We start from the raw sequence: 14,312 nt of genomic DNA on the forward strand, positions 1-14,312 counted from the left end.
GGTCATCTATATGACACAGGTCATCTATATGACATCCCAACCCCATCCAGGGGCAAACCCCCAAAGCTTCGCTTTAAAAAAAGTTGGGCACTTATCCTGACATTTTACTGCGGAAGAATGCCACAGCCGATGATGTCCTCTGACTGGTCTGCATTGGCTGACAGGGAAGGGGGCGGACCACCTCCCCACCCCCGGGTTTTTTTTTAACACATTTATTTGTACATAAACGGGGGGGGGGGGAATAGGCTGCTCTTCCCCCAGTGGAGGGACTTGGGTGGCTGCGGTGGCAGGAGGTCCAAAGGAGGAGAGCCAGGTCCAGGCGTCCCTCTCTTCCTCCCCTTCTGGCTCCCCCCCCCTCTGTTTTTTAAATTATTCTTATTTTTATTTGTACATGCAAACTTCGCATGTACAGATAAATGAGGTGGGGAAGGCTGTCTTCCCTCACCAGTGCCCATGCCGCAGGCATGGCGGCGGCTACTCCGCACTTGCACTCCTTCCTGTGCAGATTCCGGGAAGGAGCGCAAATCCAGGGGCCTGAGGCCTCGCGGCCCCAATACACCTCCATAAAGACGAGTACTTGGCCAACCTTTTTGCTTTTGGCTCCACCCTGTTTGCCCCTAAATGCAAACACCCCCCCCCCCCCGCCACTGAGAGCTTATCCGAAATGGAATTTGGCCCCTGGACTGAAAGAGGTTCAAAAATCTCTGGGGCTGCCAATATGGCAGCATGTTGCCGCCACAATAAGCAAAATCCCACACTTTTTCTGGTTTGGGGTTGTGGTGGCTAATCCTGATGCTGCAGCAAAAGTGCAGGGTTTCCAGCAGCTGGGCCCGCCCCCTGCCCAGGCAGACAGTGACCAATCAGGAGTCACCCTCTGCTCATCCATGCCTCCGCAGTCCTTGCGTTGCTTCAGAGGAAAAAGTTGGGGTAGGTCCCTCTCCTTCTTTTCTTCAGAGCTTCATGGGAAAGCCCTGGAGTGGCTGCACAGTGGCTTTCCTTGCATATAGACAGCCCCCGACATAATGTGTGACCAGATGTATCCTTGTCAACCACTTCGTCAATCAGAAATCACTGGCTAGAAGCTAGCATTAAACATAGGATGCACCAGATCACAGGCTTCATGCTTTGTGCCAGTGGCTGGGGATGCATGTTTTAGGCACATTGCATAGGTGGTGCCTTGGAATGTGGGACCAAAACATCTAGCTGAGAGTCCACAGGGTGTCTGGGCTGCTTCAAATCATATGGGATCCTTTAAAATATATATATATATATATATATATATATATATATATATATACACACATATATACACACACATATATACACACACACACACACACACACACACACACACACACACACTATTTCTAGGGCAAAATATTTTTAAAAGGAAAAGCCCTCCCAGAAACCACTTCCCATGCAGGAAAAACAATGAAAATTGGAGGTAAATTGTCACACACCCATGTACACATGCTGAAATCCATGGTTGGCTGGACAGACTCAGGTAACGTTTTATAAATAGTTTCCATGTGTTTCCTGGTAGGAAATGCAAAATTGCCTTTAGTGCAGTTCCAGCAGAGTTGCATCTGCTTCACAGAAAGCAACAGAATGATGGGCCCTCTCTCACAAGACTAGCCTCTTTTCTCAAGGGGCTCCTAAAGGTAAATTCTGAAGTGTAAAATCAGCAAACATGATGTAAGATGGTTTTCAGTTGTGGAGAGTTAAACTGAGCAAAGTTGGCCACAGGAACTCAGGAATAAATGCAGAGATACCCAAACACCTGCCTCTATGGCATCTGGGCTGTGTGCCCGAGTTTTTTCACAATCAGTACGCAGGGATACACATACGTCAGATAGGTGGAAGCACACTGCCTTTCTATTATACATCAGGCCTGCTCTACTGGATGTTGGGAAGAGTGGGGAAGGAAGCATGTTTCATAACTGATGCGTTGTGCCAATGAAACTCCTGTTTTGGGACATAAGGGTAGTATACAATGGAGTGGCGTGCACACCGCCAGGCCCACTGTCCCTGGTCTGCATGCGCCCAGCCCTGTCAGCCCAGGCCTGCATGTGGCCGCCATATAGCGCTTCCAGGTGCAAACCCTGACACATGCAAAAATGCTGCTTTCTGAAAGGCGCATAACTTCCCCCCTTCCAGAAAGCAGTGGGGTTTTTTTTTTGCGTGACTTGGGGTTTGCCTTCAGAAGCGCTATATCGAAGTCACACACAGATTGGGGCTTGGTGGGGCTGACCACACACGCACCATCCCTATTGGATGCTACCCTATTTAAAATATGGTTCCATTTATGATTCTTAGGCTGCAGTCCTATGCCCACTTACTTGGGAGTGAGTGCCATTGAACTCAATGGAGCACACTTCTGAGTAGACAATTATAGGATTGTTTTAGCAATGACTTTTAACAGGACTTTTGTTTTTATGTCAATGTATGAATGTATTTTATGATTATACTTATAACCACCATTAATATGTGTACTTACTTATGTGTTTTATCTGGAATAGAGGTAATATTGCACGTGAAATTAAAATGGGCATTTGTAGGGAAGATATGGGATGGGATATAGATTGGACATATATATGCGTTGGTTGTTGTCTGAGTGGGAAGGTAATAGTTAATACCTAATAGGTATTAGGTGGCAATGTAGTTCTCCTGTTAATATTTGGATGTAATGGGATATTTGTATATGTAACACATTCCTGATGTTGGTTGGCGATATGCATTATATATGGTTCCACTTGGGGAGTGGAGAATGACAGAAAGTCTCCAGATACAGAGACATTCCTGATGTGAGGAGTTACTCTGGTGCCAGCCCAGTTAAGATCAGAGTCATGCTCATAAGCGCTCTTGTCAGCTATCTCCAGACGTATCAGTCGGGGAGACATGATTTGGAGGCCGCCAGTTAATTTCGGCATAATTTAGAAAGATTTCAGACAGCGCCCGGACTCAATCTCCGACAACACTCTAATAATAGTGGGCCACTCAGAGTTCAAAGCCACCTGCTAAGATTCCCACTGTATGTCTGAGTCTAATCTTTTCAATGGCTCCCAGGATGAATGCAGGAGTGCATTCACCTCTAAACGGATCAATGGCTCTAAAGTTATTTCTGAACACCAGTTTTTCCACATAGCTCACCATCCGCAGTTGTTGTTTTCTCAGCCTTTGGGCGTCCTGACCCAAGCCAGTATGACTGCTGCAAAGGGAAATACCAAGGCCGTGGTATCCCATAGTCTCCTGAAACAAAAACAAGTTGGTGGGGTGCATGAGCATTCTTTGTTTTCTGCCATGGGGAAGAACCCATCTATGCAAATCTTACCATGCAATAATTACTTGGCGTTTCATTAGCAGCAAACATTGCTGCACATTAGAAGTTCGAACAAAGCACAGCCACCCACCATAGGGCTCACAGACAAGCCTCGGTTTCTCAAGATTATTATTGGGGTTTTTTCTCTCTCTCTCCATCAGAGCAGGAAGAAAAGAATAAACACATTCCATGTGGTACTAGATGACTTTTTGTTTTCAAAACTGAAACTCAATTTAATTAAGGAATTAAGCTGTGCCCAGCCTGGGGAGGGGTTGAATCTTTAATAAGGAGGCAGCAAATGCCAGAAAGTGTCTGCCTAAGGCAGGATTTGAAATAGGGATTTCCCAGCTCTCATTCTAAGCCACTACACAAGCCTTTCCCCAAGCTGCTGCCTTCCAGAGGTATTGGAATTACAACTCCCATCATCTCCAGCCAGCATGGCCAAATGTGTGGCCAACACACATGCGTTTAAAGGGCTGAACTTAATCCCACAAAGAATCCGGAAACACAAGCCTCAGTAAAGTTGTGGAATAAAAAGCCTGGTGTGGAGAAGCCCTACGTCTTCCATGGGCCACTGAGCCTTTCATTCTAACCTACTGCACAGATATGCACTAGAGTGGGCTTGGGGGACAGAGCTTCCTTCTTCCATACCACCCCCCCTCCACTGCTCCCACCACCAGCCAAGACATGGAAGGGAAGTGGATATTTGGAGATGGGGGAACCGAGGGGAGGGTGTTTTGACGATCAGGGCAGGAAGTCTTCTCCAGCTCCAGTTTTATTTCAGGGTCTTGTAAAGCTCGCCTCTTCTTTCAGGCTAACATTGCAAGGCCCTAAACCCAGATACAGCAACCTTCACCAGCATCTCTACTACAGATTTCTCTAATACCCTTTATCGTCTCTTTACAGGCTAACTGGGCAAAGGAGACGCCTCTGTCTGGTCCTGCCATGGTCAGATATAATGTTTCTTGAGCTGGAACAGATTGCAATTCTTTTAACATGAGTTTTCCTCATTCCTTGTGACCCAGAAACAGCCCAGTGATAAGCAACGTTAGGTTTGGAAAACTGCCTACGCTGAAAGTCAATGGTAAGGCGTGAACTTTCGTTTGACAGATAAGATCGTTGGCGGCACTTTGTTTTGGCTTTTCAACACCTACAGTATGCGGATGGACAAGTTTCTTGAACAGCAGGGAAATCCTTCAAAGAGACATATTGATTGGTATATAACATAATGCACGCAGGCAGCTTTATGCTCTCCTGCAGAACAGCAAAAGGGGGGCACACAAACAGGTGTTGTGCCCCTGGCACCTGCAGAGGGGTCACCTCATCACTCTTATGTGGCTGCTGGGAGTCAGCCAGGCTCTGCCCCTTCCTGCTATTGGCACTACTGTGCAATAAATCTCCAACATGACTCTCACATAGTTCAACAGCAATCTTTGGGTGGGTAGGGGGGGGCGGAGTGGAAAGGAAGGTGGCTGCCAGTTGAACCCATTTCATGCTCCAAGTCCTGTCAGAGGCAGTAATCCAGTATCAGAGGAAGTATGCCTATGTACACCAGGTGTTGGGGAACATGGGTGGGAGGGTGCTGTTGCACCATGTCCTGCTTGTGGGTCCTTAGTCGATAGCTGGTTGGCCACTGTGTGAACAGAGTATTGGACTAGATGGACCTTTGGTCTGATCCAGGAAGCATGGCTCTTCTTATCTCCTTATGTGCCTGTTTCAAATAGCTGTACTAAGGCAGCTACTGTGAGATTTATACAGTTGAGTGGGGCATAACTGTATGATTCTTTAATTCTACTCATAATTCTCTGGTCTGTCTCACCTGAATTCTATGGACAGAGGTTAGGATCGAAGTCTAATACATTAAAATAACATTGGAAATGTAAATAGGCATTTTGTTTTGGTGTCACTTATTTACAAAAACAAGAAAATAGTTTAAATGGATGCAGAAAAAAAAATTAAATGTGAGCAACTTGAAAGTTACCAAAAATAAGCAAATTGATTTCTCTTGTTTAGGCACAATCCAGAGAAGTTTTACTACACAATTAGCCTGCAATCCTATACATACTTACTCAGAAGTAAGCTCAATTGAACACAATGAGGCTTACTTCTGTGTAAACATTCTTAGGACCATGCTATTAAACACTTAAATCATGTTGATTTTGATGGGATTTCATCCTGAATAGTTGGCACTGGCTTTTTCCTGTGGGCTATAAAATATTCTGGAACTGTTGAGTTTTATTTATTTTTAAATGCCTTATTATGGAAGCCCTACTGTAAACATAAAAATTACTGTACTAAATATAATCCAGGATATTTTAATCCCATTTATCCTCCATTTCTGTTAAACCAGTGAAGACAGGAATTTACCCTTTGACAGTGCCTGTAAGGCCACCTCCATTTAAACTGGGCAGAACAGAGAGAAAGCCATACCTGGGAAGACATTATCCAAGTACCAAGCAAGCAATCCATAGATAAAAGCATCAAAAAACATCATCTCTATAGAGAGCAAGAAACTGTACTGATCGCCTTCCAGTGGGCTGATCCAGATGTTATCCCACTGTAGCCCAAGTCCTTGCTCCTCATAGCGTGACAAGTATTCTGTACCGAACCCAAAAGCCACAGGTGAAAGCAAGCTCTAGAAGAGAAAGGCAATAAGTTCAATTATGATGATGATGATGATGATAATAATAATAATAATAATAATTTATTACCCACCTCTCCCTCTGGATTGAGGCAGGGTACAACACAAATGCAAAACACCATAAAATACATATAATTGATTAAAACATGCAAAACTAAAGACATTATTAAAAGCAGCACATTATTAAAAGCATCTTAAAATTCAACTGGGTAGGCCTGCTGGAAGAGATCAATCTTTATGGCTTTCTTAAATTCTGGAAGACTGTTAAGTTGACGAATCTCTCCTGGCAGGCCATTCCACAATCTGGGAGCAGCAGAAGAAAAGGTCCTCTGGGTAACAGTTGTCAGCCTTGTTTTTGTTGACTGGAGTAAATTCTTCCCAGAGGACTTAAGTGTGTGGGGAGTATTGTATGGGAGAAAGCGATCCCGCAGGTAACCTGGACCCAAACCATGTAGGGCTTTAAAGGTGATAACCAACACTTTATACTTTGCCTGGAAACTAATTGGCAGCCAGTAAAGTGATTTTAAAGTTGGCGTAATATGGTCACCCCTAGATGTACCGGTGGGAATACCAAAGTATCTTGATGGGGAAAATGTCTTAGCAATGTCAATGAACATATAGGAAAATACATCTTAAACTAGCAGATGGATTTCCTTGGTTAGTCTTTCCTGGATTTAGTGATGCCTCATGTTTCAACTCCACCCAGTTTTCTTTGAAAATTTCTACAATCATATTTCGGAATTTGAGCACGTATAGTTATTCTCATTTGCATTATTTTTTTCCCTTCCAGATAAATCATGCACATTAGCAACTGTGTGCATTAAAACATGCCCTTCTTTTAAGTTAGAGTGACCATATGAAAAGGAGGACAGGGCTCCTGTATCTTTAAAGTTGTATAGAAAAGGGAATTTCAGCAAGTGTCATTTGAATGCACGTAGCACCTGGTGAAATTTTGTCTTCATCATAACAGTTAAAGCTGCAGGAGTCCTGTCCTCTTGACCAGATACAAAAGAGAGGAGGGCGCCTGCAGCTTTAACTATTGCGATGAAGAGGGAATTTCACCAGATGCTATTTGCATACAAATGATACCTGCTGAAAATCCCTTTTCTCTACAACTGTTAAAGATACAGGAGCCCTGTCCTCCTTTTCATATGGTCACCCTATTTAAGTTAATGGAAAGCGTAGCAATTCAACGTAAGTTTGTTTACAATAGGGTGGCCATATGAAAAGGAGGACAGGGCTCCTGTAGCTTTAACAGTTGCATAGAAAAGGGAATTTCAGCAGGAATCATTTGTATATATGGAGAACCTGATGAAATTCCCTCTTCATCACCACAGTTAAAGCTGCAGGTGCCCTGCCCTCTTTTTAATCTGGTCACTCTAGTATAGCTCCTGCAGCTTTAACTGTGGTGATGAAGAGGGAATTTCACTAGGTTCTCCATCTATACAAATGGCACTTGCTGAAATTCCCTTTTCTATGCAACTGTTAAAGATACAGGAGCCCTGTCCTCCTTTTCATATGGTCACCCTAGTTTACAATCCTAGGAAACTACATGCTGAAAAACACAGTTAGGGCAGCCTTTCCCAACTTGGGACCCTCCAGATTGTTTAGACTACAACTCCCTTCTGCCCCAGCCAATATTGCCAATAGTCAGGAATCCTGGGAATTGTAGTTCAAAATATGTAGAGCGTACCAATTGGGGAAGGCTAAGGTAGGGGTGAACAGATTGCCAGGTCAGCGGGAAAGATAATCTGCATCTGTGAGAATCCAAAAGCTGGCTATTCAGCTTCAGCACAACCCACTTACGTTCAATGCAATTTGCAAATTGGTATAGTTGTAAATTTAATAAATTAAATAATAGCCCAAATGTGAGATATGAGAGAAGACATTGTGTGTGTGTGTGTGTGTGTGTGTGTGTGTGTGTAAATAAACAATCTAAATGTTTTCCTTTTATTTCACACACAAACACACGCCCATGTTTCTATGAAACCACATTCAAAGCAGCTAACAAAAACTTTGCATTACATTTCTCTGGGTAAGTTCAGCATAGCATTAACGATCTCTATCTTCAAATAGCTCATGTGCTCAGTATTACATTTGGATGGCTTAAGGAGACAAAGAAAGGTAAACTAAAAGCAATATATTCTATCCATTCCTTAACATTTCTCATTGTTATTATTTTCCTTATCCCCAAATATGGGTTTTGATACAAACTAGTTCCAGTTCTGTTCACGCACATTGCAATCCTGTGCTTGATAGAGCAGGCTGAAATCCTACACTCATTTACCAGGAAGTAAGCCCCATTGAACACACTGAGACTGACTTCTGAGTAAACATGCATAGGATAGCACTGTAGATGGAGGCTCTGTTCAATTACAATATGCTAAAGTATCCAATTATACTTGCCTCTTCCAGACCTGGGGCAAAACTTCACACAAAGCACTTTTCTGAGAATTGTTTTTGGGTCTTCCCCCTGAACTGATGGATAATTCTTCTTCCCCACTGGAAAATACTCAGTGATATCTCTTCCCACGCCCTCAATTTCACCACCCACAAATTGGGAAGAGAATTTTTGGAGGCACTTTCACCCGGTCTTATAAAAAATTCAGTTGAACAGAACCTCCAGTTAACCTATCAAGCGCTTTAATTAACAGCAATGTTGGTATAATTGCGCTACAACCACATGAACAAATAAAAGGGAGAGAAATGTGAAAATATTATATTTTGCGGACACGGTGTTCCTTCCCTCTGCCCACTCCCTATCCCAGTGACTTGGGGCTATTTATTGTGCAAAAATGAGTATCCAATACTGCTGCTGTGTTTCCACTGGTTCCATTATGCTCGCTGGACACTGACAGTAGTAACAGTTCTGTACTGTTCGGCCTCACATATCTGCAACTCGCTTCTGCAAGTTCCATGACCTGCCCCATTCCAGAAAAGAGTATGTCACTCATTTAAGGTGGTTGCAAGATCTTAGCAGTGGGTCCCGTTACTGTGCAGGCACCATTGGATAACCCAAATAATGAAAAGTATAAAAATTAAAAGCATAAAAAGCTCAGGTACAGAAGTATTATTCTTTTTAAAGCAGGGAGTAACATGTATCCCTGATTATAATTTGGTACCAAATAAGATTATGCTAAGTGGCCCACCTATCAGGGATAATGTAGCAGTGGATGTCCTGCATAGGAGGGGGTTGGATTAGATGACCTCACAGGGTCCTTCATGATTCTATGAATATTACAAGGATGAGAAGAACCATGCTATCAACAGCTGCTCACATGAGAAGATGAAAAACTGAGAATTCTGTGAGCACATGATAAAATGTTGAAAAATTATTTATTTATTACATTAATATCATGCCTTTTTTCTTCCTTAAGGAACCCAAGGCAGCATACATAATCTTCCTCCTCTCCATTTATCCTCACTACAACAACCCTGTGAGGTAGGTTGGGCTAAGAGTCTGTGACTGGCCCAAAGTCACCCAGTGAGCTTTATGGACAAGCTGGGACTAGAACCCAGATCACCCAACTCCCATTCCAACACTCTAACCACTACACCACATTGGGTCATTTATAAATTAACATGCTTGGAGCAAGCCTTAGGCTATAGTCTGAGAGAGAGAAAGAAAGAGAAAGAGTGTTTCTACAAGAGCCTGTTAATTGGCTGTTAATCCCCTGTATCTACTTCTGGTTTCCTTTCCTGGTTTTCTGCTATATAACCTCTAGGTGGCAAAGTGGTAAAGCAGAATAATGCAAATACACATGAGGAAATCACACTTTATTTCACTTTCTCAATTAAATGCTGCATTTTCCCTGCTCTAAAATAAGCCGCCAAAAGTGCTGGTTAGACACAGAAGTGAAACTGAATGCTCACGTTATCTTCTAAAGAACCTGTAAACAACTGTGAGTAAGGAATGATGAGTGCATGAGAAATGCCTCAAATAGAAAAGACCAAAGAGAGAGACAGAGACAAGGAAGAGGAAAAAGTGTTCTTACTGCCATGATCTTTAGCTTAACAGTCAGACGGTCCTGCCAGGCAAAGCAGACAATGTGAGGCAGGTAGAGGGTAAAGTAGATGACTCCACTGCAGGCAGCTGCCAGATTAGCCTTAGAGAAAAAAGTGCTGAGCAAGAAGCATTGCATGATGCTGGCTATGGTGAAGGTCAACAGGAACAAGAACAGGAGCTGGGGATTGCTGTAATGAAGCACTTTGCCATACTGTATTGAAAGGAAGGAATGGAAAGAGAAGGTCCAGTTAATCATGCAAGGTACACTGGATATTAGAACTCTTCTTTTGGTGACACCTCCTCATTCATTGTTACTCACTAACTCTACTTTGGCATTTACGTATGCCATGATTAACTGAGTATCAAAAAGGGATAGGACAACACAAACAGGCCAGTAGATCTAATGCTTTTCCTCTAGACCAGACTTCCCATCAGACCCTGCCAGCATGGCCAATAGTCAGGGGACCAATCTTTGGAGGGCAATCCAGATAATGTTTTGTGACAGACATGGACAGATAACGTGATATTTACTTTGGATCAACGAGGTGTGTGCCAATGATGAGTTCTTGCCACTTCCTATCCTGCATGCCAAATATGACTTGCCAGCTATGGCTGAGTGACAATACTTCCAATTACAGCATTTGTTTGTATCTAGGTTTGGCATGGCCGGTTTTATAGCATCAGGCTAGAAGCACTGGCCAAGCAAAGCGACCTCACATTCTGGATTAAGTTTGTAACATACAGTGGGCCCATTCAGAAGACACCTTAAACTATGGCTTTAACCACAGTGGTTAAGCCAGAAAGCCAGGCTGTGTTCAGAAGACGTTGCTTTATTCACCATGGTTAAAGCCATGGTTTAAGGTGTCTTCTGAACATAGCATGGCTTTCTGGCTTAACCACTGTGGTTAAAGCCATGGTTTAAGGTGTCTTCTGAATGGGGTCATTGCCAATAGTCCAGTAGCTACTCTGTCTAAGCTAAACCATTCATATGGATTTAGATATGTCTTAGCAACACTGGATTGATATAATTACTCTTGTGTAAGGAAGAATGTTGCAGCAGGATGGCAGTAACAAAAAAACACAGTATACACAACCTATTGCTAATGGTGTTATGAAACTGCTGGCATCAAGTCCTTTAGGGAACAGCCAACCATCAGCATCTTCGATTTTATCTCCAGTGGTCAACCACCAGCTGGAATCTGATAGTTTGCCAATGAGCAAGATGGAGCTCCAGCTACCCTAACATACTCTTCTAAAGGCGCTGCAGGAGTCATTTTCTTAACAGCAGTAGTATTTGGTAATGTATATGCAAAGTGTAAGGCATTAGAGAGGAAAAGATATATATACTGGCTGTAGGGTTCAGACTGTAGAAGTCTGAACCCTAAGTAGGAAGTCCAGGGGTAAAAGGTCAGACATCACACCACTCCTATTGCTGGATTCAAACAAACTAAGGTCCAAAACAGACATAACCTTAAATCTGTATGTAGCGGCTACATAGAAACAATGGTTTAGAAATATTTGTTGCTTAGTGAGTGCAAAAACTCCGGCCTTCAGGGTCATCTTTATCAGGAAGGCTTTGTCTTTGTTTTGAGACACCGTGTATCACATAGCAATCAAAAGAACACTGTAGCCTTACAATAAACAAACGGTAAAAGGAAGCAGAACAGCAAATAAAGACTTCAGGTTGCCTTCCACAACCGGATGCCCTTCAGATGTGTTGGATGACAGCATCCACTATGTCCATCCCGCACAATGGCTACTGGATGGGGATGATGGGAGTTGTAGTCCAACACATCTGGAGAGCACCAGGTTGGGGAAGTCTGTGAAATATGTAAAAATCTATGATTATGTCGATACCATAAATAAAAATATCAAGAGGGCCATACCCAGGATAAAGAAATGGAACAAAAAAGCCAAACAATGGGTGTACAAAGGTGCTTTAATAGTGCTGAGTTGTTCCCAATATTATGGGATAGTTCCCATTTGATTTCCGTGTTGCCTTTGACACGGGAAATCTCCCATGCGTTATTTACATGTATGCTACTTTCCACTACTACCACCACCCAATTCAGCAGGAAGCGCTGTGTCTGAAAGTGAAGTTCTAATTTCAGATGCGTTGGAAACTGTCCAACAATATTACACCTCATTTTGTGCATTCACTGGCTTGGCTTTTTTGCTCTATGTCACGAGCATAAAGATCTGGTACGGCTGAAGGACACTATATATAATAAAATATTCAGCTGGATCGTGGAGGGTTGAGCACTTATCTGTGATAATTGTATTATGATTGTACTGAGGCTTAACATTTGTGTTAGCCTATCTGAAAACTGGGATTCTACACTTTCCCCCCAATTTGCCAGTCAGTGGTGATATAGATGTTCAATAAATAATGCTTAGCATTTGTATAATTTCTTAAGAGCAGGGGTCGGTACGATTTGGCCAACCAGATGTTGTTGAATTGCAACTCCCATAAACCTTAACCAGCATCGCCAATGGTGAGGACTGATGGGCACTGCAGCCCAACAACATCAGAACAGCCACAAGTTGCCCACACTTGCTTTTTAGAGCATTCAAAGTGCTTCACAGACATCAGGTTGCATCCAATACTAGTTTAACTTAAGTCCCAGTCATTTCACTGGGGTTGTTCTAAGTAGGACTAACACTGGAGACAGCCTATCAACCTGTCTCTTTAAGATATATCAGCTTTATTATCAACAGTCCATGTTAGGAATGGGGTGAAACATGGATTTTGGCCCTCTTGGGCACATCTCTGCAGTCGCTTCCACTGTGAGGGCCATTCTGCATTTTGCAAAGCCAAATGTGTGTTTTCCCCACTGCTTGTTCCATTTTTTTCCTTACCACAGAAAATATGTTAAGGAAGGAAAGATGGAGGAGCTACCCAACACTTTTTGCTTGGTAGCACTAGGTGCTGTTCATCTCGAAGCACCCTTAGAGAAGGAAAGATGCCACAACATCAGGTTTAAAACAGAGACTCCGGGGGGTGGGGGGCGGGGGGGTGGAATGCCTCCTAGAGTCCTTCCTGAAGTGAATGCTATGTTTAGAACGTGACCTGTCAAGCCTAATCCAACCTGAGGCACTGTCATGAAGGCGATCTTGTGAGTCTCACCAGTAAATTTATCTATCTCTGACAAGTGTTGATGCTGCCTTTGGGGGCTACTGAAAGGAATGTGCCTGTTGCTACGTGCTCAAAAGAGGCCAGACCACCAGTATGTCTCCTCCGTTTTATGTATAGCTCCTATTGTTTCTTTCTGATACCTGCAAAGCAAGTGTAAAATGGCACGTCTTGGCCTTAAAAATGCACACCATACAACCCATCCCAGGACGATGCTTACCGTAACGAGTGCCGTCAGGAGAAATGTGCTCACAGCCATCATGATAAAGCTGTCTAGAAACCATGTGAACCAAATTGCCCCATTTGTGACACCCCTGTTCTTCATGGCCTCCTTCAGTCTCATTTCTTTCTCCAGCACGATGCTCTTTACAGTCATAGAAACTGAGTAGATCCAAGCCAGCACCATGAAAATGGGGAAGGACCGATTCAGAGTAACCATGAAGCTGTTCAGGCCAGAAATACAATGCAGATAAGTAAGCCGTTTCCAAGTGTCAGCATGCAAGGAGAGGAAGGATATATAAATACACATACACACACAAGTTTAAAACTGGTCAAAAAGTTTCCCTTCTCTGTAGGGAAAGCTGGCAACCGTAATTTGCTGAGCGGCAGATTATGGATCCTGAAAAGAATTCTGAGCACATTCAGGAAATGACAATTTCCAGGATTGTTTAGTGGAAACCCATGGAAGTTAAACTGGAATAAAACTGATATAAGTGTGCAGTGTAGTTACATCCTTAAGTCAAGAAAGGAGCTGAGGTATTAGGAGCTCACTGCATTTTTCACAGATAAGGTTTTTGGAGAAAAGCAAGTCAGACCTCTCATTTCAGAAGAGCTTTCCTTTCAGAAGAGCTCCTGTTTCTACACATTTCCCCCCTGAAAAATTTATCTTGTTCTAAAGTTTAACAGAATACATTACTGAAAGCCATGGGTATAATTGGAGCAGAAGGACATAAGAGGATGAAATCCCCTCAGATTTAGAAGCATGGAGGATGCAGAGAGCTTTAGTCACACTTTCCCACCTATTCAGGAGGCCACTAAAAATTAATTTAAAGAGGGTGAGGCATTGAGAAGCAGTAGTGGCCATCCATGTCTGACTCCATGATTGCAATTAAAAAATTACCCCCGCTTATACAGAACAACCCAAAACATTCTATTACTTTTGAACATTTTCATTGTTCGTAGAACTGAAATGCTTCTGTGAGCATCTGTGAGG

The 14,312-nt window shown here is 43.0% G+C and overlaps 1 protein-coding gene across 1 annotated transcript in view; it reads right to left on the minus strand.

Annotated features, from left to right (window-relative positions):
* The window catches only part of ABCA4 (ATP binding cassette subfamily A member 4), a 129,286-nt gene that overhangs the window by 58,234 nt on the left and 56,740 nt on the right, over positions 1–14,312 (minus strand). Inside the window, exons 14-17 of the mRNA XM_063132547.1 lie at positions 13,320–13,542; positions 9,956–10,177; positions 5,750–5,954; positions 3,142–3,249 (exon numbers count right to left, since the gene is read on the minus strand). Of these exons, the coding sequence (XP_062988617.1) occupies positions 3,142–3,249; positions 5,750–5,954; positions 9,956–10,177; positions 13,320–13,542 (758 nt within the window). The remainder of the gene's footprint in view (positions 1–3,141; positions 3,250–5,749; positions 5,955–9,955; positions 10,178–13,319; positions 13,543–14,312) is intronic.

Source organism: Elgaria multicarinata, chromosome 1, assembly GCF_023053635.1.
Source record: "Elgaria multicarinata webbii isolate HBS135686 ecotype San Diego chromosome 1, rElgMul1.1.pri, whole genome shotgun sequence".
Lineage (NCBI taxonomy): Eukaryota > Metazoa > Chordata > Lepidosauria > Squamata > Anguidae > Elgaria > Elgaria multicarinata.